A 21,320-nucleotide genomic window follows, 5' to 3' on the forward strand; every position below is an offset into this window, starting at 1 on the left:
TAAAAAGCACCCAGAAATGGATGGCAACAAAGCGTTGGAGAGATCTGAAGTGTCCAGTTCTAAATCCCATTGAACACCTGTGGAGAGATCTTAAAATTGTTGTTTGGAAAAGGCACCCTTCCAATAAGAGAGACCAAATATTAAGTTATGGGTGCCAATAATTTTGTCCAGACCATTTTGGAGTTTGGAGTGACATTATGTCCAATTTGCTTTTTTTCCTCCCTTTTTTGGTTTAGTTCCAATACACACAAAGGGAATAAACATGCGTATAGCAAAACATGTGTTACTGAAAAAAAAATTCAGTGGTGCCAATGACTGTATATCAATCAAAATTTATAATGCAAAGGGCACTACGTCACGAAAAAACAATCTCAGAATCGCTTTCATAAGTAAAAGCGTTCCAAAGTTATTACCAAATAAGTGGTTGCATGTCAGATTTAGAAAATTTGCCTTGGTCATTAAGGTCAAAACAGGCTGAGTAAAGGGGTTAAACGTACAAATTCTTGTGCAAAAATTTATAATTTATTTATAAGTCGTAAAACAAAATAAAACCTATATGTTTGGTATCATTTTAATTGCATGGACCTACAAAATAAAGATAGGGTGTCATTTTTACCAAAAAGTGCACTGCGTAGAAACGGAAGCCCCCACAAATTACAAAATAGTTTTTTTTTTTTTTTATTATTTTGCTCCACAAATAATGTTTTTTTTTTTTGTTTCGCCATAGATTTTGTGGTGAAATGATTGAAGTCATTACAAAGTACAATTGGTGGTGCAAAAGACAAGCCCTCATATAGGTCTGTAGGTGGAAAATTATAAGCGTTATGATTTCTAGAAGGCGAGATAAAAAAAAATAAAAAAAGTCCTTAAGTGGTTAAGAAAATAAAAACACCAAAATCAAGTTACTCACACTCTCCAGAACTCTTAAGCATCTTTCAGCTCCCCACAAAAATGCAACTAATTTTTCCTCATCTTCATTATTGTCAAGATGATTTGCACATTCTTTCACTGTAGAAAGGAAAATTTCAGTTTTCAAGTCATTTATATAAAGGATAATATCTATTATTAATGATAAAATATATCTTCCAGAGCGGGCAGAGGCTCCCTTTAAATGTCATCAGTTTCATTCATGCTGTCCAAATCACAGATGTCACAAAATAGTGACTGGCTCCTCCATTACAAGGAAACTTATTAAAGTAAAATGCTGCAGTATAAGGCTGCATTCACACCACATTTTTGCAATACAGTTCCCGTATCAGGTTTTTGATGAAAAACGGATTCCTCAAAACCGGACTAAACTATCAAAATGTGTGTACAAATTTTAACCTGTATACGGTGTGAAAAATGTCCGGTGGAATCCGTTTTTTAAGAAAAAAAAAACGTATACGTTTTTAAATTTTCAGTTGATTATGAATAAAGTTTCACTTGTTTGATTGCAGAGTTTTTTTTCTTGGAATTTCAAAGTAAAAAAAACGTACGGTGCAAACCGGATGGAACCGTACGCACATACGGTACTGTACAGTTCCCATTGACTTCCATGTTAAAAAAAAGTACACAGTTTAATACGTTTTTTTTACCTGGACCAAAAACCGTAATAGGATACGGTTTTGGGTAAGGGAAAAAAAACTGACAAAACCGTACAAGACGCAAAACGGATGCATCGTTTGGCATGCGGTTTTCAACACAGTTCTGTACGGTTTTCCCATTGAAAACGTATACGGGAACTGTATTGCAAAAACGTGGTGTGTGAATGCACCCTTGCCGAGAAAACAGTGTTTCAGAATGAGCTAGAGAAGGGTCTTCAGGCATCCCCATTCTGTCAATACTTTACTATGGTCATGGACTCCACTGCAGACTGGAGCTGGCTCCTAGCTACCCTGACTTTATGATGGAGGACTAAGCCGGAGAGAGGTAATAGGCTTCCCTTGTATTAAAGCAGTTTTAGAGCAGATTAAGTCACATAATTTGATCAAAATGTGTATTAGGAACCTCACATTTCTAAATATAGTAAATAGAGAAGTAATACACTTTAAAATCAATTTATTCCATAAATGTTAATATGTAAGTGCTCCTAGGATGCTGGTAGATGTACTGCATTATTTTTTTATGATGCTTTTTTGTTTTGTACACTATGGGGTGGTGAGTGCCTCCACCCTAATGAGGTCGTTTCTGTAGAATGCACAGGGACCTCTGCAAAGCTCCATTCAGATAAATGGGACACTTACAAAGATTTGTACCATGTGGGACTATATCTAAATTGGTGCTTACAAGCCTTTGGCGCTACCTAAATGAAAGAGGGTTATAATTAGTTCATGTACTAAAGCCAACTTTTGACATCTCTAAATATTTTTATTTTTTAAAATACCACATTATCCCTAATTTTTGTGGCATTCATGTAGGCTGTTGCACGGCCAGGGACTTTACTCAAGAAGGTTAGCTCACAAAACCATTCAAGACCTTTTCCTAGACTCCATGTCTAAACAGAAATTATATTAAACATACAAGGCTCACTGTAAGCAAGCCTCCTAATAAAGTATAATTAAAGAGGTTATCCAGGAAATACAAAATTTTGTTCCAAGGCTGGGGAAGTGTAAAAATGATAAACATACTATACTCTCCTCCTCCAGTCTCCTGCTAGCCTTCTGGATTTGTGCCTTTGCAACCCAACAGAAAAAGCCTTTCCAGCCAGTGACCAGGAAACAGTGGAAACCAGAGGGGACAGGAGGCAGTAAGGCTTACTGTTAAAGGTCTTTCTTGGAGGATCCATTGGGGGGGGGGGCACAGCCAGTGAGTATATGCTGCTGCCACTAGGAGGCTGACACTAGGCAACAAAAGAAGTCTGCCTGTCGCAGCAGGATATACCCCGACTACAGGCTCTGAGCTATGAGTTAAGTCCCAAAGCAGTAGGAGAGGACTGACAAGGGAAAGTGGGAAGAAAAAAAATAAAAATACAACCAACCCTCGGACAGGCAACCGAACCAAGGACACAAGAACAAAGGGTGGGTGCTGTCCCCCCCCCCCCCCCCCCCCCAATGGATCCTCCGAGAAAGATTTTACGGTAAGCATAAAAATCTACTTTTCTCATTCGGCTCCATTGTGGGACACAGAGACCGTGGGACATACCAAAGCAGTCCCCGAGATAGGAAAAACTCAAATAATTCAGGTGGAAGCCCGGGCCACAGCCGCCTGCAACACTTTGCGAACCAAACCAGCATCAGAAGATGCAAAGGTATGTACCTGGTAAAATTTAGTAAATGTGTGCAAGGATGACCAGGTGGCCACCTTACAGATTTGCAAGGCAGAAGCCCTGTTGTGGAGAGCCCAGGAGGCCCCGACGGAACAAGCTGAATGAGCTGAGACCCGGAAAGGAGGAGTCTTCACCTTGCAGCAGTAAGCTTCCGAGATGGCAGAACGGATCCACTGGAAATGGTGGCTTTCGAAGCAGAAAGTCCTTTACAACGACCCTCCGTAAGCACAAAGAAAGAGTCACACTGGCGAAAAAGAAAAAGTGACCGAAATGTAAATCCGAGCGGCCCGTACCACATCAAGACCATGAAGCAAACGTTCCCTGGGAAGGGATGGAGCTGGACAAAAAGATGGAAGGACGATATCCTCATTCAGGAGAAAACCGGAGACCACCTTAGGCAAAAAGGACAGGACCGGACGGAAAACAACTTTGTCCTGGTGTAAAACCAGGTAGGGGGAACAGTAGGAGAAAGCAGTCAATTCTGAAACTCTCCTAATGGAGGTGACCGCAATGAGGAAGGCCAGCTTCCAGGACAGGATATGAAGAGAAAGGTCCCGGAGAGGTTCGAAGGGAGTACCCTGCAAGGAACTGAGATTCAGTGACCAGATTCAGGTCTCACGGGAGTAGGGGATTTGTATGGTGGAACAGCATGAGCAACACAGAAAGGTGCGGATGAGAGGATCGGACGCTGAAAGAGAATGGAGAGAGCAGACACCGGACCTTTAAGGGAACTGAGAGCCAAGTGTTGTTCCAGTCAAGACTGTAAAAAAGGAAAGAAGGCGTGGGAGGGAGAACACAACTGGGGAAAAAGAGCTAAATTTACACCACCGAAAATAGGACCGCCAAGGGGTGGCAAAGGGGACCCTGAGAGAGCAGGTCAGGACGAACTGGGAGGCACAGTAGTACATCGTCTACTAGTCGAACCACGACTGCCAGTACCACGCTAGCCTGGGCAAGTGCGAAGCCATGAGAATGGCAGGGATGCCCTCCGCTTTGAGCTTCCTCAGGACCCTGGGAAGGAGAGGAAGAGGAGGGAAGAGAAAGGGGAGGACAAAGTGTGACCAGAGGATCACTAGGGTGTCTACGGCTAGGGCCAGAGGATTTCTGGACTCCGTGACGACGCGAATAACTTTCTTTTTGAGGCGGGACGCAAAGACGTCCACGTCCGGAATGCCCCAGAGGTCGCAGATCTCTGCAGACACCTCTGGATGAAGAGACCACTCTTCAGGATCGGCAGAGGAGCAACTGAGGAAGTCCGACTCCCAATTTTCCACTCCCAGAATGTGAATCGCCGAGATGGAGGGAACTCTGAGTTCCACCCAGAGAAAGATCCTGGAGACCTCGGCCATTGCTGCGGGACTGCGAGTGCCACCCTGGTGAATGATATTTGCCACAGCCATGGAGTTATCCAACTGGACACAAACAGGACAGTCCTGGAGAAGGCGCTACCAGTGGAGGAGGCAAAGTTAAATTGCCCGAAGTTCATGGATGTAGATGGGGAGGAGAGCTTCCTGGGGAGCACCAACAGCCCTGGACCATCCGATCCCTGAAAACTCCCCCGCCCCCAACAGCTGAGACTGGCATCTGTCGTGATGACCTGGCGGTGGGGGGGGGGGGGGGGGGGGGGTGGGGGGGGGGGGGGGCAGAAAGGATCGTCTATGCCGAAGGAGACCAAAGCCACCACAGGAGGGACTGGCAAGTCCTGGGAGGAAGAATAATTCTGCGATCTAGGGATAGTAGAGACTTGCCCCTCTGGGACTGAAGAGGAATTTGAAGAGGTTGACAATGAAACTGGGTGAAGGGATCGAATAAAGCCATCCCCTGGAAGGGAAGCACACACACTATCCGATAGGCGTCGGAAACGACATCGCGGACCCAAGAGTCCTGTATGTGGGCAGACCAAGCGTCACGGAACAGGGACAAACACCCTCCCACCCGAAAAGAATGTTTGGGTGGGGGCGTCCATTCAGGTGGAGGGAGGCTTAGGGGTGCCCAACTTGGCCGCAAAAGGGATAGAACGATTATCCGACTTCCAGGAAGGATGGTCTTTGAAGGAAAGCGCCTTCTTATCCTGTGAGGGCTCCGGTCTGGTCGCCCGACCTGAACCAAAATACCGAAAAAGCCTGAAAGGAGGTAGACTTCCTGCAGGAATCAGTATGGCGAGACTTATTCTGCAGCAATAAGGAGCTCTTACCTCCAGTAGCCTCAGCAGAGCCCACATGTACCGACGGAACGTCCTGGGATGAAGGACAAGGAGGGCTGGGGCGCGCAGTGGTGCAGGCAGGACAGCTGAGTTCAACAGAACCACCAGTCATTTTAGTTTTGTCGGGTCTGGGTTCGGACATACAGTACAGACCAAAAGTTTGGACACACCTTCTCATTGAAAGAGTTTTCTTTATTTTCATGACTATGAAAATTGTAGATTCACACTGAAGGCATCAAAACTATGAATTAACACATGTGAAATTATAGCTATAACAAAAAAGTGTGAAACAACTGAAAATATGTCATATTCTAGGTTATTCAAAGCAGCCACCTTTTGCTTTGATGACTGCTTTGCACACTCATTCTCTTGATGAGCTTCAAGAGGTAGTCACCTGAAATGGTCTTCCAACAGTCTTGAAGGAGTTCCCAGAGATGCTTAGCACTTGTTGGCCCTTTTGCCTTCCCTGGGTTCAGGTCTGGTGACTGTGGAGGCCAGGTCATCTGGCGCAGCACCCCATCACTCTCCTCCTTGGTCAAATAGCCCTTACACAGCCTGGAGGTGTGTTTGGGGTCATTGTCCTGTTGAAAAATAAATGATGGTCCAACTAAACCCAAACCGGATGGAATAGCATGCCGCTGCAAGATGCTGTGGTAGCCATGCTGGTTCAGTATGCCTTCAATTTTGAATAAATCCCCAACAGTGTCACCAGCAAAGCACCCCCACACCATCACACCCCCATGCTTCACGGTGGGAACCAGGCATGTAGAGTGCATACATTCACCTTTTCTGCATCACACAAAGACACGTTGGTTGGACCCTAAGATCTCAAGTTTGGACTCATCAGACCAAAGCACAGATTTCCACTGGTCTAGTGTCCATTCCTTGTGTTCTTTAGCCCAAATAAGTTTCTTCTGCTTGTTGCCTGTCCTTAGCAGTGGTTTCCTAGCAGATATTCTACCATGAAGGCCTGATTCACACAGTCTCCTCTTAACAGTTCTAGAGATGTGTCTACTGCTAGAACTCTGTGTGGCATTGACCTGGTCTCTAATCTGAGCTGCTGTTAACCTGCAATTTCTGAGACTGGTGACTCGGATGAACGTATTCTCCACAGCAGAGGTGACTCTTGGTCTTCCTTTCCTGGGGCGGTCCACATGTGAGCCAGGTTCTTTGTAGCTCTTTATGGTTTTTGTGACTGCACTTGGGGACACTTTCGACCTAGAATATGACATATTTTCAGTTGTTTCACACTTTTTTGTTATGTCTATAATTCCTTCAGTATGAATCTACAATTTTCATAGTGATGAAAATAAAGTAAACTCTGAGTGAGAAGGTGGGTCCAAACTTTTGGTCTGTACTGTAGGTGTAACATAAAGGAAGACTGCAAAAAGAAAATGGAGATGAGAGGAGGAGGAAGGAGGGGGGGGGGCTACATCTAAAGAGCAGGGGGAGGGGGGGGCAAGCCTGGCCCTCATAGGACAGAAATGACCCCTGCAGCGCACTACTCACCGCACTGATAGGAAGATCCCAGTTCGCGCGCTGAAAACCCATAGGACAGGTGCAAAAGGGGCCGGATCCCGGCGGCAGGGAGAGAGCCGCTAATTGCCGCAAATAGGCCGCAGCCTCAATTAATATCCCCTGTGCTCCGGACGCTTCACCTGGAGTGTGTCCGGAACAGAGAAAAAGCTGCCGGCCGTGTGCATGCAGTGCGGCCGGCAGAAAAGATAAACACCCTGCGCTCTGGTCACGAAGCAAAAGTGAATGCCGGCCAAGCGCGTGCAGCGCAGCCACCGGCAAAAGTAGGGTTGTAAAACTGTCCCAGTGAAAATAAAAGCAACCACTGTCCTAGGCACCACTGCTTCTGTCCCCAGTTGTCACAATGGCCGAGCAGGAACGGCCCCTAGAAAAAATAAAAGGAGTGGGCCCAAAACAGGGGGGCTACAGAGGTTGAGAATCCTGAATAAAAGATAGACTCCTGGGAAAGAAAAGGGACAGGAGAAGGAAATACCCACCTTGACCCAGGAAACTTACCTACTTAAGTCTTTGGCCAGCTATTATACGCCTGCATCATGTCGGGCTGAGAAAGCGAGACGAGCAGGGTAGATAGGGGGACCTGGACCCAAACGTGCAACCCCAAGCGCTGACCAGTGGCGAGAAGGGGTTGACAGCGCGTAACTATGCCAGTGCCCCTTCTTTGCAAAGGAAAAAAGAGAAAGAAAAAAGGGAGAAAAAAAAATCTATACATGTCCCTAAACTAAAAAATAAGAAAATAAAAAGACCAGGTCTGGAAAGGTCCAGACCGGTGTCTGCCTCCTACGGACACATTAAAGCTAAAACTGATCGCTCAGAGCCTGTAGGCTGGGTATATCCTGCCAGGAGGGGCAGACTTCTTTTGTTGCCTAGTGTCAGCAGCATATACCCACGGTCTCGGTGTTCCCCAATAGAAATTTGTTTTGCCTGGATAACCCCCTTCAACTATAATAAAAGGCCCTTATTACTTTATAATCTATCAATATCTACCTACATCTGCCTATCTAAAAAAAAAACTCAATCAGGGGACTTTATCAAATAATTTAAACTGCTTTTTTCATCTTAATTTGTCGCAGGCTGGTCCCGTGTGACTTTTCCTGCAAAATTTTATTTACACTGTTTAATTTTTATGACCACAAAGTTACCCGTTTTAGATCACTTTGTGCAGTTGTCACTAACTTATGTGTGATATTTCTGCGAAAAGTCGCAGAAAAGTTGCACAGACCAGATATAGAAGAAATCACAGGGTATTTAAACCGTGCCCTCCATGTCACTCCACGCAACAATTGTATTAAAGTCTGTGCGACTTAATACACTTGTCACAGGGCCTGCCACTGCTCTGTGGGTATTTATTAACATCCGCACACCATTTGATAAATTTGGCACACAGACGCCACTTTCCCACAACTTTTTTGGTTATAAAGTGAACCAAAACAAAGTTCTCTTTTGCTAAATGCCCCATTAAGTGTGTGTGCACGCGCATTTTCCAGCATCACTTCCAAATGACTGGAGATTATTGCAATGAAACTTAGTGCAGGTTATGGGGATAGTTATAGGATAGTGATGGGTATAGTTATTTTAATCCTAACCCACCCACATTTGCAAAGGTCTGGGTTTTTATCTTAAAAGGGGTACTCCGGTGCTTAGACATCTTATCCCCTATCCAATGGATAGGGGATAAGATGCCTAATTGCGGGAGTACCCCTTTAAGTCACATGCAAGTCTATGGGACTTCCAGAGTTTGACAGTCCAGCTTGCAAGCCACACCTATTTTTGGCACTATTTTTTGGGGTATGAGGTCCAATACAGTGGGGATCAAAGGTTTGGGCACCCCAGGTAAAAATTTGTATTAATGTGCATAAAGAAGCCAAGGAAAGATGGAAAAATCTCCAAAAGGCATCAAATTACAGATTTGACATTCTTATAATATGTCAACAAAAGTTAGATTTCATTTCCATTATTTACACTTTCAGAATAACAGAAAACAAAAAAATTGCGTCTGGAAAAGTTTGGGCATCCTGCAGAATTTATAGCATGCACTGCCCCTTTGCAAAGCTGAGACCTGCCAGTGTCATGGTTTGTTCTCAATAATCTGGGAAGACCAGGTGATTCCAATCTCAAAGGTTTTAAATGCCCAGACTCATCTGACCTTGCCCCAACAATCAGCACCATGGGTTCTTCTAAGCAGTTGTCTAGAAATCTGAAACTGAAAATAGTTGACGCTCACAAAGCTGGAGAAGGCTATGAGAAGATAGCAAAACATTTTCAGATGTCAATATCCTGTTCGGAATGTAATTAAGAAATGGCAGTCATCATGAACAGTGGAAGTTAAAGCAAGATCTGGAAGACCAAGAAAAATATCAGACAGAACAGCTCACAGGATTGTGAGAAAAACAATTCAAAACCCACGTTTGACTGCACAATCCCTCCAGAAAGATCTGGCAGACACTGGAATTGTGGTACAATATTCCGCTATAAAGAGATACTTGTACAAATATGGTCTTCATGGAAGAGTCATCAGAAGAAAACCTCATCTACGTCCTCACCACAAGAATCAGCGTTTGACCTTTGCAAACATATAGACAAGCCTGATGCATTTTGGAAACAAGTTCTGTGGACAGATGAGGTTAAAATTTAACTTTTTAGCCGGAATGAGCAAAGTTATGTTCAAAGAAGAAGGGGAACAGAATTTAATGAAAAGAACCTCTGTCCAACTGTTAAGCATGGGGGTGGATCAATCATGCTTTGGGGTTGTATAGCAGCCAGTGGCACAGGGAACATCTTACGAGTAGAAGGAAAAATGGATTCAATAAAATTTCAGCAAATTTTGGATGCTAACTTAATGACATCTGTGAAAAAGCTGAAGTTAAAGAGAGGATGGCTTCTACAAATGGATAATGATCCTAAACACACCTCGAAATCCACGGGGGATTACATCAAGAGGTGTAAACTGAAGGTTTTGCCATGGCCTTCACAATCTCCTGACCTCAGCGTAATTGAAAATCTATGGATAGACCTTAAAATAGCAGTGCGTGACAGACAGCCCAGAAATCTCAAAGAACTGGAAGACCAGGTAAGTAAGGAAGAATGGGCAAAGATACCTCAAAACAAGAATTGAAAGACTCTTGGCTGGCTACAAAAAGCGTTTACAAGCTGTGATACTTGCCAAAGAGGGCAGTACAAGATATTAACTCTTCAGGGTGCCCAAACTTTTGCAGATGCCATTTTTTTGTGTTCTGTTATTTTGAAAGTGTAAATAATGGAAATAAAATTTAACTTTTGTTGACATATTATAAGAATGTCTAATCTGTAATTTGATGCCTTTTGGACATTTTTCCATCTTTCCTTGGCTTCTTTATGCACATTAATAGGAATTTTTACCTGGGGTGCCCAAACGTTTGATCCCCACTGTACACCCACATCACAGGTCCATTAACTACAATCTCTTCATTACAGCTCAGCCCCACCACTCCCCACAAGCTATGCATCTCTGGGTGAATGTGCCTGTCTGGCTTGCAAGCCCTGTCCCTGCCACAATCTAGTATATTAGATTACTTATTACAGGAGTTGTGAACGTGAGCTAGAAGAATTTATAATACAAATATCATAAAAGTAATACAACTACAATTTTTTAATCATGGCATGCATATTCTTTTACCTGATAATTTTATTAAACATACCTTTATCGACAATATGGTCCAGCCCACCTAACAGTCTAAGTTCCTCTTTAAACCAATCTCCTGCACGCTTGGAAGTCAACGATAACAAAGTTTCCATAGCTAAATGGCCAGACTAGGAGAAAAATATAAATTTTAAAAATACATACATACACATTATATACACACACACGCAGCTGGAATACAGCAAAAAGATGTAATATGCCATATATAGAGGTCACAACATAATGTTATGCATTTTATGCAGGTTTAAAAAGGGGAACTCCAGTGGAAAACTTTTTTTTCTTTCAAATCAACTGGTGCCAGAAAAGTTTAACATAGTTGTAAATTACTTCTATATAAAAAAAAAAAATATTAATCCTTCCAGTACTTATCAGCTGCTGTATACTACAGAGGAAGTTGAGTTGTTCTATTCAATCTAACCAGTGCTCTCTGCTGCCACCTCTGTCTCAGGAACTGACCAGAGCAGGAGAGGTTTGCTATGAGGATTTGCTCCTGCTCTGGACAGTTCCTGCCAGTTTTTAAACAAAATTGGTATGAATAAACGTGTCCTTTTCTGACCCCTTTAACTTTTTTAATTTTCTGCACACAAGGATTATTTTTTTGTCCTGTGATCTGTATTTATTGGTACCACTTTGGTTTTGATGGGACTTTGATTTTTTTAAATAATTTTTTCTGATTTATCATGTGTTTAAAAAAAGTGGGGGTCAGGAGAAACTGAGCAGGACTCCCTGGGGGAAGAGCGCAGAGAAGACTGCTCCAAGGCAGATACCATAGTCCTGGAGACCCTAGCCAGCGCAGATAACGCACGTTCCAGGGGGGCATCCTGAGAAGCAGGTACAGAAGGAATGGTGCGCGTGTTGGAGCAGGCGGATTCAGTGGAACCACCAAGCATTTTGGTCTTGCAGCCCACACAAGAGTAGTAGGTGATTAGGGCTGCAGCCGCCTGTCTGGGAGTAGGTTTGGGTCTGGGGTCAGACATAGGAGACCGTAAACCGGGAGACAGCAAATAAAATAAAGCAATCTCACCCAGGTCCTGTGTCCCACAGATGAAGGTGAGAAACAGGCTGTAACTGTTGTGAGCCGAGGAAGAGGCAAGCAGCAGCTGAAGTCAGATGGTCCGCAGAGCAGAGGATGGAAGGGGAGGTGTGAGCCGCAGATCCAGGAAGTGACCTCCACACCTGGATGGACCCCATAGGAGGAGAAGGGGGAGGAGTACAGCAGATGACCCCCCCAAAGTGCATGCACCCAGCTGATAGGCGCATCAGTAACAAGAACACTACAGGCCGGTAGAAGGAGGAGGGCAGAAGCCTCTCAAGCACGCCCGAATACAGGGAGGGGGCGGAGCTAAGTCTCGGACCCGGCCGCGGCCCCACAGCTATTGCCTGTGTGTTTGTAGGAGAAGACCAAATACAGGAAGTGTGGGTGGACCAGCAGGGCACTAAGAAAAAGCAGGACAGTGTGCACTGAGGCTCTATAACATGTTCCTGGCTCATACATCAGGGCGATTGACAAGCCAGGAGCCTGCACAGAGACCCGCCTGTCCCACCCTCACTTCCTGTATTTGGACTCCTCAGAGACACACATGCAATAGCTGCAGGGACAGCCTTTTTCACCCAAAAAATATACACAATTTTTAACCAATGTATATTACAAATATACATATAATGGTATTATCGACATTATATAAAAAAAATTTGTTGACAGGTACACTTTAATTTTGCCCCACACATTTTATTTTGTTTCACCATAGATTTTATGGTAAAATGTCACTACAAAGTACAATTGGTGGTGCAAAAATCAAGTCCGCGTATGGGTCTGCAGGTGATAAAATTATTAGTTATGGCTATTAGAAGGTGAGGGGGAAATAAAAATGCAAAAAAAAAAAAAAAAAACTGATGTCCTTAACAGGTTAAACAGAAGTAATTCACAAATTTGGATAACTTTGTAGCACTAGTTGATTTGAAAACACTGTTTCCTCCAGAGTACTCTTTATGTTAGGTACTGATAAATTTAGCTTAGTTTGATTTGCTTAACAACTACGAGAGAGCGAGAGCGCGAGCGAGAGAGGCCTAAGGAGTTTTCATATTAAGTTTGTACAGAGGAGTGATGCATAAGCCCAACCCTTGCTCTATATACAAGTTCAGACAGCGTACTTACCGTAATATTTTCCAAGTCTAAATGTTTGTTGTGTACTGTTTCACAGAGCTTGCGAATTTTCTCTTTAATTTTGTTCATATCTTTCTCATTCATATACCTGGAAGTGGTATCTTGCTCCATTTCTAGAAGTCTGATCATAAGGTCTAGACTTGCTCTGTCAAGGTCCATGTTTAAGCGGTCTCTACTTAGTATGTACATGAGCGCAGCAACACAAAGTGCAAGATTCTAACAAGAGAGAACAATGCAAATTTATATACTTTTATCAAGGCAATAATGCAGTAACCTGTAAAATCACTTAAAATCATACAAAAGTACAAACCAAGTCAAATAAACAAAAATGTGCAAGGACCAAAAAAGCTGATATGTTAACAGTGGAGTATAGAGTACTCTTGGTATTAGGCTGAATTCAAGCAGTGCCATGATGATGATCACAACTGTAACTACCAACACACAGCAGTTATGCCATTTTCAATAAATGGAAATAAAGATGGATATACCGGGTGATGCTGACTATCATCCAGTGTTTTAAAGACCATTGCTACCATTCCATGTGCTCGCAGGTGCATTCGGAAACTTGGCATTGCACACTTTGTTGCCAAGCTGATAACACTGTGAAAAAGAAAATAGGTTAATTAAAATTAAACCACATTTCTAGTCCTGTGTAAAGTATATGCGAGAACACAATATAATCAAAACTGGAAAAGATTACACAAAGAATGTATCTCATAATGTAATAAAAAGATCATTTAGATTTCAGTTTAAAGCACCTCAAAACGTTATATTGCCACTGCCCTAGATTAAAGGGGGATGCCTAGTGTAGACTGTATAAAGATCACAGACAATCTGCAACCTGTTTATCTACAGAGATAATTGGATAGCATTATTCATTTTAGAAGATGCCACATAATACATAACTTCCATGGAAGTACTCAGCTAAAAGCCAGCTCAGTAACATCTGATTAAGGCTGGGGTCCCACTTTGCAGTTTTTTTTTGTAAGACTCCCACTAGTTTATGAGCCAAAGTCAGAAGTGGTTCTATGAGAAAAGTAGTATAAATCCTCTCTTTATATTTGACATTCCTTTCAAATCAATTTTTTTTGGTTTTGGCTTAAAAAAAGCAGTGGCAAAAATCTGCCAAGTGGAAATCAAGCCTTATGGTCAGTTCACATATTCTTATTTTTGCTGCCTAATTACTTCAATAGGTAGCTAAATCCTCTATGGCAAATCTGCAGCAGAAAATATGCATGTGTGCACTGACCCTTAGAGTTAGTTCACATGTGCATATTTTGCTGGCGATATTCCGAAGCACATTTTGCTACCCATTAACGCATGCGGACAACTGAACATCAATATGAGCTTGTTGGTCATCCTATTCTGAAACAATTGTGGTGATTTACTAGTGGAGTGGGGTTTTCTTTGAAGGTTAAACAAAAGTAAAAAACCGTATGGTGTGAAAAACAGACAGACGTTATGGTGCATACGGTTTTGAATGGGGAGTCTATGGGCACGGTTTTCTGTACGGTTGCATCCTTTTTTTTTTATGAAACCGAATTCCGAATGTATAGCAAAATCGTGGTGTGAACCCACCTTAACTGCGATTAGTTAGTATAAATATAACTTCTATTTTATAGAGCCATATATATCAGGGCAGTTTTGGGACTTGCACCTCTTTTTTTTACTGAAAACAATGGTTGCCCCACTGATCTATGTATACATGCCTGCATAGGCTGCGGTATCAGGGGGGGGGGGGGGGGGGGGGGTGATTTTTTGGCCATTTAACCAAAGATGTACTTCAGTACTCACCTAAGGCATCTTGTGTTTATGGGCTGACTACTCTTCAATCCACTCAGCAGGTACTCAATATCATCTGTAAACTCCTGATTTTCACCAAACTCTACCACATCATTGAAGTGCTTCACGTGTTGAACCACGGTGTACAGCTGAAAAGCACAAGTATACATTCTTCATTTACAACATTTCAGGCCTAAAGCAGCGTTCAATGAAAGGCATTAGTCTTAAGTTATATTCACTGCAACTCGCCTAACAGGAAGACAGCAGCAGATTAATCATATTAATCTTATTTATTATGAAAAAGTGAATCTTCCTGCCAGTTCAGAGAGCCCGAGCAAACAGACTGGCACAGAACAGTTTCTGACTACTGACAAGCTGTGGAGAGTTTCCTTTGCTCTGGCTCTCTTGCTTATTAGTGGAGTGATTGGTAGTTGTTGACCTCATCAGTATTTAACCAGTTAAATTATTAGGATAAACTGTGCCTTAAAAATTCAACACACACCACAATAATGCGTGACTTTCCTTGGCATGCAGATTTATTTTTATTTTTTTTTTAAAGGGTCAATTTTAATTGATAAGAAAAAAGGCAGAACACACACACACACACACACACACACACACACACTGGTGCAAATCTAGAGTAACCGGTGGCGAATCTGTTAAAAAAGCACTGCGGCCATCAAATGCAATATTGCATCACAGAGTCTTTCACAAGCTTTATTTGTTAAAAATGTGGAAAACAACCTTGTTCCCAAGTCAATAGAATGCAAACAATCAGGAAGGGACCACTGTAGAAAGGGACTCACCTCTTTGTGCTCCTTCCGGCATTTCAGTGCAGTTACTATGTCTTGATACGGCTGTGTCGGGATGGTCACAGTTTTGATAACTTTAGGAGGAGGAGCTGGTGCTTTGAAAACACCATCATCTTTTGGAGCTGAAGACTCTGATGGCTTCACCTGTTGTCAAGGAATAATCATATTACAAAAAAAATAATGTACAGCAAAAGGTGAAAAAAAAAACCAGTCAAAAAGAACATAGCACTTTTAGGGAGCGTTCACACTGAGGAATGAAAGAGGAATTCACGAGGAATCATTTCAGTCAGGAAATTGTTGCCTTCTGTCATTTTATCCATCAAGCAGGATTTGAGTGGAATTCAAGCGGAATTTCCATGCGGAAATGAAGAGGAATGAAGGAGGCGGCTATTTAATCTACTTTTTTGAATTCCGCTCGAAAACGATCTCGGGTAGAATTTTTTTTTTACCATTTACTTCTATTGGATTCTGCTCGCAGATTCCGCTTGAAGAATGAACATGTTCTCTCTTCAAGCGGAAAGAAATTTAGCGTCAGAATTCTGCTAGCAGTGTGAACAGGACAGCAGAAAAAAACCTTAAAGTAAATGGGCAGAGGAGATGTGCATTAGGGATCGACCGATTATCTGTTTGGCCGATATCGGCCGATATTAACAGTTTTGGAAGTTACCGGTATCGGTAATTACCATGCCGATAATGACCTGCCCCCCGCAACGAATCCCCCCCACCGCACCGCCCAGAGACCGCCGCTGCCCCATTGCCTCCCCTATCCCCGTTTTTTTAATTACCTGTTCCCGGGCCCGCGCTACTTCTGGCTCCTGCGGCGTTCTGTCTTACGCTGCGCAATGACGAGGGACGTCCTCAACACGACGTCAACGTCAGTGCGCACAGTGACAGCTCAGGAGGACGCCACCGGAGCCAGAAGTAGTGCGGACCCGGGAACAGGTAATTATAAAACCGGAAATGGGGGAGGCAATGGGGCGGCAGCGGTCTCTGGCCAGGGCGGTGCGGTGGTGGTAGGACTCAGGAGGACCCCAGGAAAGGCAGGGGTAGAGAAGCGGGTGGCAGTGGGGCGCTTTAAATCAATGATCTGCAGAGGTGTCGCCGGGGGGGGGGGGGGATGGATATACCGATATTCCGGTATAAATTATCGGCTAAGCTATTGGCCCTAACCTCCACAGATTATCGGTATCGGCCATAAAGCTGAGAGGTGTAGTTTTGCAACAGCTGGAGGCACTCTGGTTGAAAAACACTGCCCTAGGGTATGTTCATATGAGCTGCAATTAATCAGATTCCTTTTTGAGGATCCGCTAGCACTCCTATTTCTTTCAAGTCTGATGCATGTGAATGGGATCTTATGTTTTAGCAGACTGCACCGCTGCTGGTGTACTGCCTTGTTGTATGCTATGGAGTCCTCCCATCTGTCACTGTGGTGATGTCACTTTTGAAAAGACACATCATATGTTACCACTATGAATGACCCAATAGCACACAGGAAAGGGCACAAGAATCCCTGCGCCTACCCCATTCCCTTCAATGAGCTGGATGAAGTCAGCTAGCAACTCCGGTCGGCTTATTTTTAAACTGTATCCGTCTGCCAGTTTTCAGTCCAGCAACAAAATGAAAATTGTTTAAAACAAAAAAATAAAAATAATGAGTCAACCGTAGTCACTAGCTGACTCTATCCGGCTCATTGAAATGAATGGGGCAGGGCGCTGGTCAGGCAGAGATACGGCAGAGGCCGGTTTTTAAAGGGGTACTCCAGTGGAAAACTATTTATTTTAAAACAACTGGTGCCAGAAAGTTAAACAGATTTGAAAATGACTTCTGTTAAAAATCTTAATCCCTTCAGTACTTAGCTGCTGTATACTACAGAGAAAGTTCTTTTATTTTTTAATTTCTTGTCTGTCTGACCACAGTCCTCTCTGCTGACTGTCCAGAGCAGGATAGGTTTGCTATGGGGATTTTCTTGCACTCTGTACAGTTCCTGACATGGACAGATGTGTCAGCAGAGAGCACTGGACAGACAGAAAAATTAAAAAAGAAAACAACTTTCTCTGTAGTATACAGCAACTGTAGTACTGGAAGGATTAAGATTTTTTAGTAGAAGTACGAAAATGTAGAAATCCGTATAACTTTCTGGCACCAGCTGATTTAAAATAAATTGTTTTCCACCGGAGTACCCCTTTAAAATTCTCTAGCTGGATCCGGATGCCGTATACCCAAAACATGGTGTGAATGCACCCTTAGGTATCCTCAATGTTATGTATTGTAATAAATAGTAAAAGATTGTAATTAGTAACTTTTACAATAGGAGAACTGAAACATTTTTATGTAGTGACCAAAACACAGAAAAGGTCTGGCCAAATATCTGCATTCTTAGGAACTAATCAGAAGGGTGGATGAGGGAACTGCCTCACTGGTCAAGTGTCCTGCTCTCAATTCTGATAAGCTGAGAACCTGCCAAGTGGTTTATGACTTGCAAGCCTTTTATCATCGAGGGGTGCTGAACGGAAAAGAGCAAAGCAGTCTGACGAAACATGCCTTGAGATATCAAATGCTAGGAGGGCGTAATGCATGCAGATCTGGAAATTTCACATGTTTGGATACATGCCCAGTGAACGGAAAACACACTTAATCCACAGTATAAAACTGCGTATTTTTCTGACTTGTGGCAGGTTGCCAAAATTCTTCTATGACCAGAAGAAAATAATGGTTAGTAATGAAACCGTTCCCCATACATTGCACTTTTACTTACTGGTACAGACTGAGCTTTGGCCGCAGGTAAGGAAGGAAGCTCCTCTGCTTCAGGTTGGTTCCAGTGTCTTGCATTATAGACTGCTTTAGTTGGAGACTAGGAAGAAACATTATTTAAGTAAAGGAATATACATATCAACCTTAGAAAGATATTTCTGCATCAGAACGTGTTTTCACAGTGGCTATTCAGATAAATGGGCTGGACTTTTGCTGCACAAATTGTGAGAACAATGTTTAGTGTGTAGCAGCCCCTTCATTCTAATTGTTTCAATGGTGACAGTGCAGAAGTTCTAATGCCTTATGAGGATGTGGAAAAGCTTGTTCACCAGTGGTGGCTTTGTCAGTCTTCTCTCGTACACCCTTGCCATAATGGACACGTGTTTGTTACAAGAAGAGTTTTGAGTTGGTGCGAGATTGTGTAGCATTTACCTTATTTATACTCTACGCACTTGCATGAAAGATTTGCTGCTTTTTCAACCACTTCCTTTAGAGAAATCACAGAAAACTGTATCCCCTATCCGCAGGAGAGGTCTGACTTCTTGGGCCCCCATGATCTCCTGTACAGAGCCCCGACTCTCCCCCTGAGCGGCACATCAAGCAGGGGCCGCCACGCCTCCTCCATATATCTGTATGGGAGAGCCGAAGATTGCAGAACTGCTCTCAGAGATATATGGAGGAGGGGGTTCTCCAGGGGTGAGGATAGGGGATACGTTTTTCTGTAATTTCAGGCATGAGACTACTTTAATACCAATTTATATATGTGACATTATATATGGAGCTTCCGCTTATTGCTAAAGAAAAATAGCGCACACCAAAGCTTTTACCTGCAATGTCCCTAGGTAGTTTTACCATTTACCTATAGATAGTATAGGGCTTAACTTTAACAATACTGAAGCAAGCTACTGGGATTTTTTTCACACTGAGGCCCTAAACATGAAATCTCATCTGAGCTTGCAGGATGTCCACCCAAATTGAAGTACAACCACTAGGACCCAAAAAAAGGCACCTTAGATACAGTCACTTTGTATCTCTGCTATTCAGTCGACTTTATTTTTTTTTTAAAATGTTTGCACATCAAAAAGACGCTGTAAGATGAAGGCGTCTGTCCTCATGAAGAGATGAAAATCATGGGTGAACTCCCAAACCCATCAGACTACTAAGCCTTTCAGAAACTCCCAATAGCCCGCCATCAGGACAGGCTGCATTTTTACTGGTTCAATCTGACTGTCTTATAAGATAAGTGGCAAGAAAGAGTCCCCCTCATAAGGTCAAATAGCATGCACTTAACTGGGGCTGGCACATATAGTTGACTAATAAACAGATTGTGCACCAGGCTCAGAATTCAACTAAAAACATTTTTTTTGCCCGAAAAATTTAATAAATTAAAATAATCCTGTGCTTCTGTGAGTTACCTTTGTGGTTAATGTAAACGATTTTACCTTACTGTTGCTTATAGAGAGATGACAAGCACAGCCACAGAGATCCCTTCTAATACATTGCTCTGCAACCAAAGTGCTGTGCAGTGATTATTAGAGATGAGCGAATTTTAGAAAAATTAGATTCGGCCGATTCGCCGAATTTTCCAAAAACATTTGCTTCGGTCTGAATTTGCGGCGAATCGCTATTAAAAACTGCTATTTATGGGCTACAGAGAGCCTCAATAGGGGTGTAGCACAATTTGCCTTGTCGTTACACTCATATGGAGTGTGCTGTGTTAGTGAAATAATATTATTCAGTATGACATACAGATTATAGGCAGCGCTATTAGAATCACTGTCGCAGAGTGGCACAATGACAGAGCCTGGAGGTAGCATCAGTATGAGGAGTCCATATGGCGGCAGAATGACACAGCCTGGGGGTGGCTGAAGCATGAGGAGACCATATAGTGGCTGAATGACCCATCCTGGAGGCAGCAACAGCCTGATGAGACCAAAGGGCCCAACAATTGAAAATATACTTTTTAAACATTTAAATTGAAGATTTCAAATAGATGAACCTAAAAATTTTTATTTAAATGTGCCAGCGGCATAAGGAGACCACATGGCGGCACAGTGACAGCCTGTAGGTGGCAGCATCATGAGAAGACCAGAATGACACAGCCTGGAGTTGGCGGCAGCAAGAGGAGACCATATAGTGGCACAATGACAAAGCCTGGAGGTGGCGGCAGAATGAAGAGACCATATGGTGACTGAATGACACAGCCTGGAGGTCACGGAAGTATGAGGAGAACATATGGTGGCACAATGACACAGACTGGAGGTGGTGGCAGCATGAAGAGACCATATGGTAGCTGAATGACACAGCCTGGAGGTAGCGGAAGCATGAGAACATATGGTGGCAGAATGAGACAGCCTGGAGGTGGAATCAGGAGTCCAGAAAGTGACCTGGTGACCGAATGGAGCGGTGGGTGGCAATACCAGTACCCGGTAACAAAGGTCGGTGAAAGGAGAACTTGGCATCAGATGTGTGGCATCAGGCAGGTAGCAGGATCAGCATAGTAGCTGAGGTAGGTAGGCAGAAGAAAACAGTCTCTTTTGTAAAAGTGTTAGTGCGCACAAGTAAGTATTGAGGATATGCATTACGTAAACTTAATATGCTTAGGATAAAATAGATTTACCAAATTTTTTTTATTTATTTAAGGAAAGGTGTGCAAAAAAAACACCATGTGCCACCTACACCACCAAGTATTGATGTGATGCAAAGACCTCTAAAAGGTGGAAGGGAACAACGTATGGTCCATTTTAACCGGTGAGGGTAAAAACTTCCCCTGTAAGGCCCTACGCTCACACTATTAATTCCCTTACTGGCAAGTGTTATTCGTTCTAAAAAGAGCAGCCCCACACAGGAACCTCTCCCTATTGCCACCTGAACACACTGCCATTTCCCAGTTTTTTTTTTGTTGGAAATAGGGAGAGGTTCCTGGGTGGGGCTGCCCTTTTTAGGATGAGTAACACTTGCCAAGAAGGAAATTAATAGTGCGAGAGTATTGCCTTACAGGGGAAGTTTTTACCCCCACCTGTTACAAAGGACCATACGTGGTTCCCTTCCACCTTTTAGGCTAGTTTCACACTGCAAAATTTCTGGGCAGAATTTCTGCCGGAGATCGAGCTGGCAGCGCTAGGACCGAGCAGACTGCATTGCTGCCC

The 21,320-nt window shown here is 43.2% G+C and overlaps 1 protein-coding gene across 6 annotated transcripts in view; it reads right to left on the reverse strand.

Moving 5' to 3' along the window:
* WAPL (WAPL cohesin release factor) overlaps window positions 1–21,320 on the reverse strand; it is a 119,340-nt gene that overhangs the window by 47,972 nt on the left and 50,048 nt on the right. For all 6 annotated transcript variants that reach the window (XM_056530793.1, XM_056530797.1, XM_056530798.1 and 3 more), the window contains 7 exons: window positions 18,176–18,271; window positions 15,415–15,564; window positions 14,621–14,757; window positions 13,315–13,426; window positions 12,818–13,042; window positions 10,661–10,772; window positions 911–1,008 (listed from right to left, as the gene is read on the reverse strand). In XM_056530793.1, coding sequence (XP_056386768.1) covers window positions 911–1,008; window positions 10,661–10,772; window positions 12,818–13,042; window positions 13,315–13,426; window positions 14,621–14,757; window positions 15,415–15,564; window positions 18,176–18,271 — 930 coding nt within the window. The remainder of the gene's footprint in view (window positions 1–910; window positions 1,009–10,660; window positions 10,773–12,817; window positions 13,043–13,314; window positions 13,427–14,620; window positions 14,758–15,414; window positions 15,565–18,175; window positions 18,272–21,320) is intronic.

This window comes from Hyla sarda, chromosome 7 (assembly GCF_029499605.1).
Source record: "Hyla sarda isolate aHylSar1 chromosome 7, aHylSar1.hap1, whole genome shotgun sequence".
NCBI lineage: Eukaryota > Metazoa > Chordata > Amphibia > Anura > Hylidae > Hyla > Hyla sarda.